A 14,666-nucleotide genomic window follows, 5' to 3' on the forward strand; every position below is an offset into this window, starting at 1 on the left:
AACATGATAAGGAGAGGTTGCTACAGTAATAACAACTTCCAAGACACAACAAAACAGTAGCAAAATAAAAACATGGGTTATCTCCCAAGAAGTGCTTTCTTTATAGCCATTAAGATGGGCTCAGTAATTTTAATGATGCTCGCGCAAGAGAGAGCATCAAAAGCAAATAAGAAACACTTTTAAGTCTAACCCACTTCCTATGAAAAGGAATCTTGTAAATAAAAAAAGTCATGTAAGCATAATGCAACAAGCATAGAAAGGCAACACAAGCGCAACTTCAAGATTCTCAAAATAAAGAGGGGAAACTTAATATTATTAAGATGCATATAACCATGTTTCCCTCTCTCATAATAACTTTCAGTAGCATCATGAACAAACTCAACAATATAACTATCACATGAAACATTCTTATCATGAGCTACATGCATAAAATTATTACTCTCCACATAATCATAGTCATTACTATTAATTGTAGTGGGAGCAAATTCAATAAAATAGCTATCATTATTATTCTCATTACCATAATCATCATATATAGGAGGCATATTGTAATCATAATTAATTTTCCCCTCAATAGTAGGTGGACTGAAAATATGATAGTCATCATTGTAATCATCATATATAGGAGGTAAAGTATCATCAAAGTAAATTTTCTCCTCCATGCTTGGGGAACTAAAAATATCATGCTCATCAAAACCAGCTTCCCCAAGCTTAGAACTTTCTATATTATGGAAAGAAACATGGATAGTACTAATACTATGGCAATTATTAACATCATCATTTTCAGAATTAGTGTCCCAGAGATCTTCAATATCAAAAGTAGTGTGTTCTTCCAAATCATGATCACTAATATATGTAAAGGGCATAGGAAGATCATTGTACTCAGATTCATTATCATAATAATCATTAGGAGCAACATACTTACGGTTACCTATCGTTATCTCATACACGCGGGGATATGTCGTTACCTCTTTCTTTTTATTCCCCCTCTTCTTCCTCTTCTTCGTTCCCTTCTTCTTCTTCTTTTTCCTTCTCCTCGTTCCCTTCTTTAGGAGGAAGAGGCTTGAAGGGAGGCTTCTCCACATAACCTGATTTATTTCCAGAAACAATAGAAGAAACTTGGGAGGATTCCTCCTTTTCATTAATAAGTTCGAAACACACAGCGGTCCTATCATATTTTGGCAAAGTGTCATCTTCTAAAATATTTTGTATGTAAGTGTTTGTGTGGCAATTATCAATGCAATAAGAAAGACACCCATGCAGGACACTATTAATATCAAGAGCACTCATATCCACCAAAGAAGTTTTTCTCAATAACTTTTCACACCCCAAAAATAAAGTAAGTTCATCATGCTGATTAGGAGTGATTTCATCATCACAATACAAATTTGCAGCACTCATAAGGTTCGAATTATCATTGGAGGAGCATTGAAAATTAAAATGACCCACTCTATGGCAAAGTTCACAAATAAAAGGATAGAGGGCACAAACTTTTTCACCAAGATCATCTAGAGCCCTAGACCACTTTCTAGTTTTTTCATTCCTGTGATGGATACAATATTCTTCTTCAATTTTATTCTTTTCACAAGGTCTATGAACTCCACAAAAATTAACATGCTTATAGGAAATAGCATTTTCAGAAGTTTGAGCATGTTTATTGCAATCATTATCAACAATTTCATTTTCCATGCAAGTGTCTTTAAAAGGTTCGTGATACATGTACCAATTTTCTTTAGGAACATTAATATGAGAAGCAAAGGCTCTATAGCAATCGACCATAATTTGAGGATCAAGACCATATTTAGCACTAAGCTCTTGAAAATCAGCAGTTTGAGCGAAAGACCTAATGCAATCATACTCGTAGTTTATACCTGATTCTTTACCTTTGTCATTCTCCCAATCTTCAGTATTGCTTTGAATTCTTTCAAGAAGATCCCATCTAGCTTCAACCTCCTTGCTTGTGAAAGATCCCTCCAAACAGGCATCTAGATAGTCCTTGTGGTGTCCTGAAAGCCTTGCATAAAAATTATTAATAATAACATTACGGGGGAGCTCATGAATGGGACATTTGAGCATTAGTGACTTCAATCTCCCCCATGCTTGGAAAATACTCTCTCCATTCCGAGGATAAAAGTTATAAATGTAATTCCTATCAATATGCACTTCATGAGGAGGATAAAATTTAGAATAAAAGAGAGGTACAATTTCCTCCCAACCAATAGATCGACCATTCTTCAGCATCTTATACCATTCCGCAGCTCTGCCCTTCAGAAATATAGAGAATAGCTTCCTCTTAACTTGGTCCTTTGAAATACCTGCACTCTCGAACAACTCGCATAATTCATGTATAAAGAGTAAATGATCACTAGGATGGACAGTCCCATCTCCAAAATAGAAATTGTTCATAGCAAGTTTAACAATTTTCATAGGTATCTTTAAAGGAATGCTTTCAGTAGGTGGATTTAGAATATCACAAGCATCATTAGAGTTATCGCATATGGGAGATAAAGTATTATCAAAGCAAATTTTATCCCATAAAGATGGGAAGCTAAAAAGATCATAAAACTAGCTTCCCCAAGCTTAGACTTCTCCATAGCATTAGCAGTAATTGCGTTCATACTAATAACATTGCTACTAGCATGCAAATAAGGTTCCATAGGTTTTTTAATTTTCGCATCAAATAATTCATGTCTTAACTCAGGAAATAGATTGAAAAGCTCACTGTTGTTTTACATTATGCCTAACTAGCGAAAAATAAAAACAAGAGACAAAAAGATAAAATTGCAGAATCTAAAGGGATAGCTTCGAGAACTCACACACCGGCAACAGTGCTAGGAAATAGCTTAGTAGTCAGAGGATGTGAATACCTTTTACCTTACCTCCCCGGCAACGGCGCCAGAAAATTGCTTGATGTCTACGCACGCTTCTATTCCTGTAGACAGTGTTGGGCCTCCAAGAGCAGAGGTTTGTAGAACAGCAGCAAGTTTCCCTTAAGTGAATCACCCAAGGTTTATCGAACTCAGGGAGGTAGAGGTCAGAGATATCCCTCTCAAGCAACCCTGCAATTAAGATACAAGAAGTCTCTTGTGTCCCCAACACACCTAATACACTTGTCAGATGTATAGGTGCACTAGTTCGGCGAAGAGATAGTGAAATACAAGTAATATGGATGATTATAAGTAGTAATTGCAATCTGAAATAAAAATGGCAGCAAGCGAACATGTAGCGGAACTTGTTGGAAACGGTGTTTCAATGCTTAGAAACAAGGCCTAGGGATCATACTTTCACTAGTGGACACTCTCAACAATGATCACATAATTGGATAAATAAATGCTACTCTCAAACACTCTCTTGTTAGATAACAAACACCATTCATCGTGTAGGGCTACAAGAGCACCCTCAAGCCGGAGTAAACAATCTCCACAACATCATAAAGGAATCACACATGATGCGCACACTGTCACCGTCACACCGTGGAGAGTGAATCCGGAGTTCATATTAAAGCAACCTCTAGAGTGCATAATAGACCGTTGCAATTTAGACCGAGTACTAACATAGCATACATACTATCAACAATAGCTATGAAAGGGGGAATAGATCACATCAATACTATCATAGTAATAGTTAACTTCATAATCTACAAGAGATTGCAATCATAACCTACGCCAAGTACTACATGATGCACACACTGTCAACTTTACATCATGGAGGAGGAATAGACTACTTTAATAACATCACTAGAGTAGCACATAGTGATACAAAGCTCATGATCACATAAAGATCACACCATGGGAGAGAGAGATGAACCACATAGCTACCGGTAGAGCCCTCAGTCTCGGGGGAGAACTACTCCCTCCTCATCATGGGAGACAGCAACGGCGATGAAGATGGCGGTGGTGTCGATTGGGATGACTCCGGGGGCAATTCCCCGTCCCGGCGGCGTGCCGGAACAGAGACTTCTGTCCCCCGAAACTTGTCTTCGCGATGGCGGTGGCTACGGAACTCTTCGTGGAATATCATCGATTGTGTTAGGGTTTTCACGACGGACGGAATATATAGGCGAAAGGGCGGAGTCGGAGGAGCCAAGGGGCGGCCTCCCCACCTGGTGGCGCGGCCAGGGAGGGGCCCGCGCCCAGGTATGGTGTGGGGCCCCCTTGGCCCCCCTCCGGCACTTCTCTGGCTCTCTGGGTCCGTCTCGGTAAAATAGAAGGTTTGGCTTTTGTTTCGTCCAATTCCGAGAATATTTCCTGTGTAGGATTTCTGAAACCAAAAACAGCAGAAAACAGGAACTGGCGCTTCGGCATCTTGTTAATAGGTTAGTACCGAAAAATGCATCAAAATGATATAAAGTATGAATAAAACATGTAGGTATTGTCATAAAACTAGCATGGAACATAAGCAATTATAGATACGTTTGAGACGTATCAGGAGTATTTCTGGTCGCGCTGCCCGTAGTCGGTGTTGACGACGAACTCGGTGTTGCCACCGTCGGCACGGCGCTTGCCGCTACTTGGGCGAGTACCGAAGCGGTAGTCATCGCGGCGAGTGTCGGACCGGTGTGGGCGGTGATTGCACCGCTGGCCGTACTCGCGGTTCGAGTCGACTGTGGAGTCCTCGTCAGCGTAGCGCTGGGCGATGTTGAATAGCTCAGCCATGGAGATGTTGTCGCGGCTGTGATGCCTGAGCTTGGCGCCGAGCGGCTCGTACCGGCAGCACCGCCTAAAGCAGTAGATCCCCGTGTCTATGCTGATGTCGCTCGACGTCGTCCACATGTCCTGCCACCGCTGTACCCAGCGGCGAGTCGACTCGCGTGGTCCTTGGATGCAGCGGTCGAGATCCTCGATGGTGGTGGCGCGGGTGTAGGCACTGGCGAAGTGCTGGATGAAGTCGGCGCCGACTTCCTCCCACGAGTCGATGTTGTTTGGGGGGAGGGTGTTGAACCATTGGCGATTCATCCCATCCATCATGAGGGGCAGGGAACGAGCGGCGAGTAGCTCCGTGTAACCTTGGATGCCCACCGCCATGGTGTAGGAGTCGATCCAGACCGTGGGGTCGATGTGCATGTCGTATTTCTCGATGTCGCGGGGGCTTTGAACCCCTGAGGGTATGGCTCGCCCCTAATCATGGGGACGAAGCATGTTGGGCCAACCCGGTTGAATGCGCTCTGGCGCGGGGGCTCGTCCACGTAATGGTCGTTCAAGCGATTGCGCGCTCGCCATGCTTGGTCGTTGACGATGTGATTGCACGCGTCGATTGGCTGTCCGTTGGCGGTGACCATTGCCCGCGGAGGGCGGGGCTCGACTCGGTTATTGGTCGAGTGAGTGGCGCGCGGCGCCGGGGTGGGCAGTTGTTGACGTTGGCGACTACGCAATTTGTTGCCGCCGAGGATGCGGCGCGACTGGCCGAGGAGCGCGAATAGAGCTGCCCCTGGAGTCTGTCGTAGCATGTTTCTGTTCCAAGGCCTTGGCGTGCTGGACGAAGAGAGCTCCCTCCCCGGTGTCAGGGAGGTTGGCCAGGGCGGCCTGCGCGGCGGCAACGTTGTCCGCCGGTGACGAGTGGAGGGGCAGCCCGTTGACGTCGACCTCTGGTCGGGTACCCGACGGAGGTGGTGGTGGTGGTGGCGGTGGTGGTGCGCCATGCGCCACTCGGCCGGCCGCGGCTCGACTCGACTCTGGGATGCCATGGTTTTGGATCTGCGCGACCTGGACTTCCGCGTCCGTATCGTCGAAGTTGAGGTGAGCGAAGGGGAAGCCCTGCTGGTGAGCCCGCTCCATGCGTGCGCGGTTGCGCTGCTGGCGGAACTGGGAGACGGCCCGCGCCGAGTCCTGCTCGAGGCGAAACTTCTGTCACTCAGCGAGCTCCTTCTTCCTCTGCGCCTCGAGGGCCGCTCGATGGGCCTCGATCTCAGCTGCGTTCGCAGTGGCGGGGAGGGGCGTGGAGAAAGGGTCTTCCGGAGGGACTTCATCGCCAGTCGCCATGAGGACGGCGATTGGGTACTGTTAGCGCGGAGCGTCGACTAAGTCGGTCTCTGAGTCGGAGTCGAAGAGGGGGAGGATGGAGTTGTCCTCGTAGTCGCTCGGGTGGGAGACTGGGGTGATGGAGTCCCCCAGCGACACTGCGACAATGAATCTAGCGACCGACGCTGCGGCCGCTGAATCGGTGTCGTCTTCCAGGGCCGACTCGTCTTCGACGTTCGCGTCGTCGGAGAGAGGGAGGGTCGCAGTGAGTACCTGCCCTAGCGCGAAGGGGTCGTGCAGCGGGCCGTGGCGAGCTTCGGTGGGGTCGTTAACGCCGGTGAGCCCGACGGAGAGGTTGATCGTGCCGACCGGCACCATCCAAGCGTGGGTGAGGGGCGACGAGGCCGGCTGGTAGGAGCTCGGCTGGATGTGGAAGAAGTTGCCCGTGGCAATCATCCTGCCGGAGGCAACCGGCCGGCGAATTGGCGAGTAGGGCCTCGCCGCAGCTCGGAGGGCTGATGTCCCATGCCCCACAGTGGGCGCCACTGTCGTGGATATGACCACGGCAGGTGCTATAGGGTGCAGCACTTCGTTGATGCGGGAGCAAGGAGACATAGCCATCTGCGGAACGAGGTTTACAATACGCAAGGTTTTACCCAGGTTCGGCCCCTCCGGAGAGTAAAAGGCCTACGTCCTGCTAGATCTATTACTCAGTGGAGAATTACAATGGGGGGGCTCAGTCAGCGGCTACGCCAAGGGAAATGAGGGGGAGATTGGATCTCAGATGATGTGTCCTTCTAGGGTCTAGCTCGAGGGTTTTTATGGGCACCCCCAATCTAGGGTTACATGAAGATAAGTCCGAATCATATAAGTTGCTACTAATACGGGATTCGTCGCTCCTCTTGCAAGTAATCTCCTCCTCCAGTCGCACGGGCCTAACGTCCAGTCGGCCCATCCAAGGGTTTTAGCCCAGTCGCTCCAGGGTCCAGGCATCCAGTCGCCCGGGCGACTGGCATCCTTCTTGGGCCCTTTCCTCCATGGCGAGTGGAACTGGTGATACACCCCCTAGGGCATATCCCCATCAGGTGCCATTGTCGGTGATGATGTTGTGCGGGTATCCGTAGCGGTAGATCAATTCCCGCAGGAACTTCGTGGCTGTTTTGCCGTCGCATTTCTTGATGGGTTTTGCTTCCACCCATTTTGTGAACTGCTTGTCAACGACGACGAGGAGGTGGGTGTACCTGCCTGGGGCTGTTTTGAATTTCCCCACCACTTCCATGCCCCAAACGGCGAATGGCCAAGTGAGGGGGTGATGTCTACGCACGCTTCTATTCCTGTAGACAGTGTTGTGCCTCCAAGAGCAGAGGTTTGTAGAACTGCAGCAAGTTTCCCTTAAGTGAATCACCCAAGGTTTATCGAACTCAGGGAGGTAGAGGTCAAAGATAGTCCTCTCAAGCAACCCTGCAATTAAGATACAAGAAGTCTCTTGTGTCCCCAACACACCTAATACACTTGTCAGATGTATAGGTGCACTAGTTCGGCGAAGAGATAGTGAAATACAAGTAATATGGATGATTATAAGTAACAATTGCAATCTGAAATAAAAATGGCAGCAAGCAAACATGTAGCAGAACTTGTTGGAAATGATGTTTCAATGCTTAGAAACAAGGCCTAGGGATCATACTTTCACTAGTGGACACTCTCAACATTGCAATCATAATTGAATATAAATAAGCACTTCATCATGCTACTCTGAATTACTCTCTGGCCGGATAACGAACACTAATTCACCGTGTAGGGCTGCAAAAGCAAACCTTAAAGATGTATTCCCAAGTACTAATAAACACCCCACGCTGTCACTATGAGCATTCATAGGAGGTACTAACACACCACAATTTCATAGAGACATCCAACTCAAATCATAACCCAGTGAACAAGTATTCTGTGAAATATAGCCTAAGAGACCCACACGGTGCACACACTGTCACCTTTACACACGTGGGACAAGGAGTCTCCGGAGATCACATAAGTAAAATCCACTTGAATAGCATAACGACATCTAGATTACAAAACTCATCATATGGATCTCAATCATGTAAAGCAGCTCATGAGATCATTGTATTGAAGTACATGGGAGAGAGAGATTAACCACGTAGCTACCGGTAAAGCCCTTAGCCTCGGGGGAGAACTACTCCCTCCTCATCATGGGAGACAGCAGCGGCGATGAAGATGGCGGTGGTGTCGATGGAGATGGCTTCTGGGGGCAATTCCCCGTCCCGGCGGCGTGCCGGAACAGAGACTTCTGTCCCCTGAACTTGGCTTCGCGATGGTGGCGGCTGGGTAACTTTTCTCGTCTCGTGGCTTATCTTTTTAGGGTTTTTGCGACGAAGAGACTTTATAGGCGGAAGGGCAGCCTCGGAGGGCTCCCAGGGGTCCCACACCATAGGGGGGCACCCCCCCTTGGCCGCGCCGCCATGTGGGGTGGGGCCCCCTTGGCTCCCCTCTGGCCCCTCTTCGGTGCTCTGGAACCTTCCGTGAAATATAAGATCGTGGGCTTTTGTTTCGTCCAATTCCGAGAATATTTCCTGTGTAAGATTTCTGAAACCAAAAACAGCAGAAAACATGAACTGGCGCTTCGGCATCATGTTAATAGGTTAGTACCGAAAAATGCATCAAAATGATATGAAGTATATATAAAACATGTAGGTATTGTCATAAAACTAGCATGGAACATAAGAAATTATAGATACGTTGGAGACGTATCAAGCATCCCCAAGCTTAGTTCCTACTCGCCCTCGAGTAGGTAAACGATAACAAGGATAATTTCTTAAGTGACATGCTACCAACATGATCTTGATCAATACTATTGTAAAGCATATGAAATGAATGAAGTGATTCAAAGCAATGGTAAAGACAATGACTAAACAACTGAATCATATAGCAAAGACTTTTCATGAATAGTACTTTCAAGACAAGCATCAATAAGTCTTGCATAGGAGTTAACTCATAAAGCAATAGATTCAAAGTAAAAGGCATTGAAGCAACACAAAGGATGATTAAGTTTCAGCAATTGCTTTCAACTTGTAACATGTATATCTCGTGGATAGTTGTCAACATAAAGCAATATAATGAATGCAAATAAGCAAGTATGTAGGAATCAATGCACACAGTTGACACAAGTGTTTGCTTCTAAGATAGAAAAAAGTAGGTAAACTGACTCAACATAAAGTAAAAGAAAGGCTCTTCGCAGAGGGAAGCATGGATTACTATTTTTGTGCTAGAGCTTTTATTTTGAAAACATAGAAACAATTTTGTCAACGGTAGTAATACTTCATATGTGTTATGCATAAGACATCCTATAAGTTGCAAGCCTCATGCATAGAATACCAATAGTGCTCGCACCTTGTCCTAATTAGCTTGGATTTACATGGATTATCATTGCATAACATATGTTTCAACCAAGTGTCACAAAGGGGTACCTCTATGCCGCCTGTACAAAGGTCCAAGGAGATAAATCACATTTGATTTCTCGTTTTTGATAGATCTCAACTAAGGACATCCATACCGGGACAACATAAAAAACAGATAATGGACTCCTCTTTAATGCATAAGCATTCAACAACAGATAATATTCTCATAAGAGATTGAGGATTAATGTCCAAACTGAAACTTCCACCATGATACATGGCTTCGGTTAGCGGCCCAATGTTCTTCTCTAACAATATGCATACTCAAACCATTTGATCATGATAAATCGCCCTTACTTCAGACAAGACAAACATGCATAGCAACTCACATGATATTCAACAAAGGTGTAATAGTTGATGGCGTCCCCAGAAACATGGTTACCGCTCAACAAGCAACTTATAAGAAATAAGATACATAGTAACATATTCAATACCACAATAGTTTTTAAGCTATTTTCCCATGAGCTATGTATTGCAAAGACAAAGAATGAAATTTTAAAGGTAGCACTCAAGTAATTTACTTTGGATGGCAGAGAAATACCACATAGTAGGTAGGTATGGTGGACACAAATGGCATGGGTTTTGGCTCAAGGTTTTGGATGCACGAGAAGTATTCCCTCTCAGTACAAGGCTTTGGCTAGCAAGGTTGTTTGAAGCAAACACAAGTATGAACCGGTACAGCAAAACTTATATAAGAACATATTGCAAGCATTATAAGACTCTACACTGTCTTCCTTGTTGTTCAAACACTTCACCAGAAAATATCTAGACTTTAGAGAGACCAATCACGCAAAGCAAATTTCAACAAGCTCTATGGTAGTTCTTCATTAATAGGTGCAAAGTACATGATGCAAGAGCTTACACATGATCTATTTGAGCACAACAATTGCCAAGTATCAAATTATTCAAGACAATATACCAATTACCACATGAAGCATTTCCTGTTTCCAACCAAATAGCAATTAACGAAGCGGTTTTCAACTCCGCCATGAACATTAAAGATAGAACTAAGAACACCAGTGTTCATATGAAACAGCGGAGCGTGTCTCTCTCCCACATAAGCATGAATTTATTCAGAGAATGAAAATAACAAAACTAAAATAAAAGCACACAGACGCTCCAAGTAAAGCACATAAGATGTGACGGAATAAAAATATAGTTTCACTAGAGGTGACCTGATAAGTTGTCGATGAAGAAGGGGATGCCTTGGGCATCCCCAAGCTTAGATGCTTGAGTCTTCTTGAAATATGCAGGGATGAACCACGGGGGCATCCCCAAGCTTAGAATTTTCACTCTTCTTCATCATATTGTATCATCCTCCTCTCTTGATCCTTGAAAACTTCCTCCACACCAAACTCAAAACAAACTCATTAGAGGGTTAGTGCATAATCAAAAATTCACATGTTCAGAGGTAACATAATCATTCTTAACACTTCTGGACATTGCCCAAAGCCACTGAAAGTTAATGGAACAAAGAAATCCATTCAACATAGCAAAAGAGGCAATGTGAATAAAAGACAGAATCTGTCAAAACAGAACAGTCCGTAAAGACGAATTTTTTAGAGGCACTTAACAGGCTGAGATGAAAAAGCTCAAAACTAATGAAAGTAGCGTACATATCTGAGGATCACGCACGTAAACTGACAGATTTTTTTGGTTCTTTTACAGAGAGATCTACTCAAATTCGTGACAGGTAGAAATCTGTTTCTGCGCAGCAATCCAAATCTAGTATCAACTTTACTATTAGAGACTTTACTTGGCACAACAATGCAATAAAGTAAAGATAAGTAGAGGTTGCTACAGTAGTAACAACTTCCAAGACACAACAAAACAGTAGCAAAATAAAAACATGGGTTATCTCCCAAAAGTGCTTTCTTTATAGATATTAAGATGGGCTCGGTAATTTTAATGATGCTCACGCAAGAAATAAGAGTTGAAGTAAAAGAGAGCATCAAGAAGCAAATTCAAAACACATTTAAGCCTAACCCACTTCCTATGAAAAGGAATCTTGTAAATAAACAAGTCATGTAAGCACAATGCAACAAGCATAGAAAGGCAACACAAGCGCAACTTCAAGATTCTCAACATAAAGAGGGGAAACTTAATATTATTAAGATGCATATAACCATGTTTCCCTCTCTCATAATAACTTTCAGTAGCATCATGAACAAACTCAACAATATAACTATCACATGAAACATTCTTATCATGAGCTACATGCATAAAATTATTACTCTCCACATAAGCATAGTCATTACTATTAATTGTAGTGGGAGCAAATTCAATAAGATAGCTATCATTATTATTCTCATCACCATAATCATCATATATAGGAGGCATATTGTAATCATAATTAATTTTCTCCTCAATAGTAGGTGGACTGAAAATATAATAGTCATCATTGTAATCATCATATATAGGAGGTAAAGTATCATCAAAGTAAATTTTCTCCTCCATGCTTGGGGGACTAAAAATATCATGCTCATCAAAACCAGCTTCCCCAAGCTTAGAATTTTCCATAGCACTAGCAACAATGGTGTTCAAAGCATTCATACTAATAACATTGCCATTAGCATGCATATAAAGTTCCATAGGTTTTTTAATTTTCTCTTCAAACACCTCATGTCCTAACTCAAGATAAATACTATAAAGATCTCTAATATTTTTGTTGTTTCCCATTAAGCCTAACTAGTGAAAATAAAAACAAGAAACAAAAAGATATAATTGCAGGATCTAAAGGAAATAGCTTCGAGCACTCACACACCGGCAACAGTGCTAGGAAATAGCTTAGTAGTCGGATGATGTGAATACCTTTTACCTTACCTCCCCGACAATGGCGCCAGAAAATAGCTTGATGTCTACGCACGCTTCTATTCCTGTAGACAGTGTTGGGCCTCCAAGAGCAGAGGTTTGTAGAACAGCAGCAAGTTTCCCTTAAGTGAATCACCCAAGGTTTATCGAACTCAGGGAGGTAGAGGTCAAAGATAGTCCTCTCAAGCAACCCTGCAATTGAGATACAAGAAGTCTCTTGTGTCCCCAACACACCTAATACACTTGTCAGATGTATAGGTGCACTAGTTCGGCGAAGAGATAGTGAAATACAAGTAATATGGATGATTATAAGTAACAATTGCAATCTGAAATAAAAATGGCAGCAAGCAAACATGTAGCAGAACTTGTTGGAAACGATGTTTCAATGCTTAGAAACAAGGCCTAGGGATCATACTTTCACTAGTGGACACTCTCAACATTGCAATCATAATTGAATATAAATAAGCACTTCATCATGCTACTCTGAATTACTCTCTGGCCGGATAACGAACACTAATTCACCGTGTAGGGCTGCAAAAGCAAACCTTAAAGATGTATTCCCAAGTACTAATAAACACCCCACGCTGTCACTGTGAGCATTCATAGGAGGTACTAACACAACACAATTTCATAGAGACATCCTACTCAAATCATAACCCAGTGAACAAGTATTCTGTGAAATATAGCCTAAGAGACCCACACGGTGCACACACTGTCACCTTTACACACGTGGGACAAGGAGTCTCCGGAGATCACATAAGTAAAATCCACTTGAATAGCATAACGACATCTAGATTACAAAGCTCATCATATGGATCTCAATCATGTAAGGCAGCTCATGAGATCATTGTATTGAAGTACATGGGAGAGAGATTAACCACATAGCTACCGGTAAAGCCCTTAGCCTCGGGGGAGAACTACTCCCTCCTCATCATGGGAGACAGCAGCGGCGATGAAGATGGCGGTGGTGTCGATGGAGATGGCTTCCGGGGGCAATTCCCCGTCCCGACGGCGTGCCGGAACAGAGACTTCTATCCCCCGAACTTGGCTTTGCGATGGTGGCGGCTGCGTAACTTTTCTCGTCTCGTGGCTTATCTTTTTAGGGTTTTCGCGACGGAGAGACTTTATAGGCGGAAGGGCAGCCTCGGAGGGGTCCCAGGGATCCCACACCATAGGGGGGCGCCCCCCCTTGGCCGCGCTGCCATGTGGGGTGGGCCCCCCTTGGCTCCCCTCTGGCCCCTCTTCGGTGTCTGGAACTTTCCGTGAAATATAAGATCGTGGGCTTTTGTTTCGTCCAATTCCGAGAATATTTCCTGTGTAAGATTTCTGAAACCAAAAACAGCAGAAAACAGGAACTGGCGCTTCGGCATCTTGTTAATAGGTTAGTACCGGAAAATGCATCAAAACGATATAATGTATATATAAAACATGTAGGTATTGTCATAAAACTTGCATGGAACATAAGAAATTATAGATACGTTGGAGACGTATCAGGGGGATGGTCTTCAGTGCTGAGCCTGGTATGTGCGACTGGCTCGCATATTTCTGGCACCCGACGCACGCGCGGACGAGTTCGGTTGCGTCGGCGTGGGCTGTTGGCCAGTAGAAGCCGTGGCGGAAGGCTTTGGCCACTATCGAGCGTGCGCCCGCAGTCCCCTGCATGAATGTCGCGTAGGATCTGGCGTCCCTCTTCGGTGGTGACGCACCGCTGAAACACTCCAGAGATGCTGCGTTTGTAAAGCTCTTGGTTGATGATGGTGAAAGACTTGCATCGGCGCATGATCATATGCGCCTCCGTTTTGTCCATGGGCAGGACTTGACACTCGAGGTAGTTGATGTATGGCTCCGTCCAGTCCCCAGCGTCTGAGACGACTGCGACTAGCATGGAGTCGGGTGCGGGTGGCTTGGCGATGTCGACCTCCCGGGTTACTCGTACCGACGGGTGGGTTAGGATATCGAGGAAGACGCCCGGCGGAGGTGGTAGTCGCTTGGAACCAAGCTTGGCAAGTGTGTCGGCTTCCTCGTTCGTGCGCCTGTCGACCCACTCGACGACGTGACCGGCGAAACTGGCGCCGGCCTGGTCAACCGCCCATTTGTAAGCGATCATGTTGGCATCGGTGGTGTTGCATGTGCCGGAGGTTTGGCTGGCGACGAGATCTGAATCGCCGAAGCAGCGCAGTCTTGCTGCGCCCATCTCCTTGGCGATGCGCATGTCGTGGAGGAGTGCCTCTTATTCGGCCATTTTGTTGGTGCAGGGCTCGAATTGTAACTACAGGACATACCTCATAGTGTCGCCCTTTGGTGAGATGAGGACGATTCCTACCCCCACCCCTTCGAGGTTCTTGGACCCGTCGAAGTAGAGGGTCCAGTGCTTGAGGTCCGCCGGAGTGGTTGGCTGCAGCGCTTCTTCCCAGTCAACGAAGAAATCAGC

The 14,666-nt window shown here is 45.1% G+C and overlaps 1 protein-coding gene across 1 annotated transcript; it reads right to left on the bottom strand.

The window, feature by feature from the left end:
• Window positions 1-7,038: 7,038 nt before the first annotated feature.
• LOC139833973 (uncharacterized) lies at window positions 7,039-14,447 on the bottom strand. The gene is made up of 2 exons (XM_071824353.1): window positions 13,868-14,447; window positions 7,039-7,208 (listed from the first exon to the last, which is right to left on the bottom strand). Exons 1-2 carry the CDS (start codon window positions 14,445-14,447, stop codon window positions 7,039-7,041), a joined length of 750 nt encoding a protein of 249 aa, XP_071680454.1.
• Window positions 14,448-14,666: the final 219 nt, after the last annotated feature.

Source organism: Lolium perenne, chromosome 7, assembly GCF_019359855.2.
Source record: "Lolium perenne isolate Kyuss_39 chromosome 7, Kyuss_2.0, whole genome shotgun sequence".
Taxonomy (NCBI): domain Eukaryota; kingdom Viridiplantae; phylum Streptophyta; class Magnoliopsida; order Poales; family Poaceae; genus Lolium; species Lolium perenne.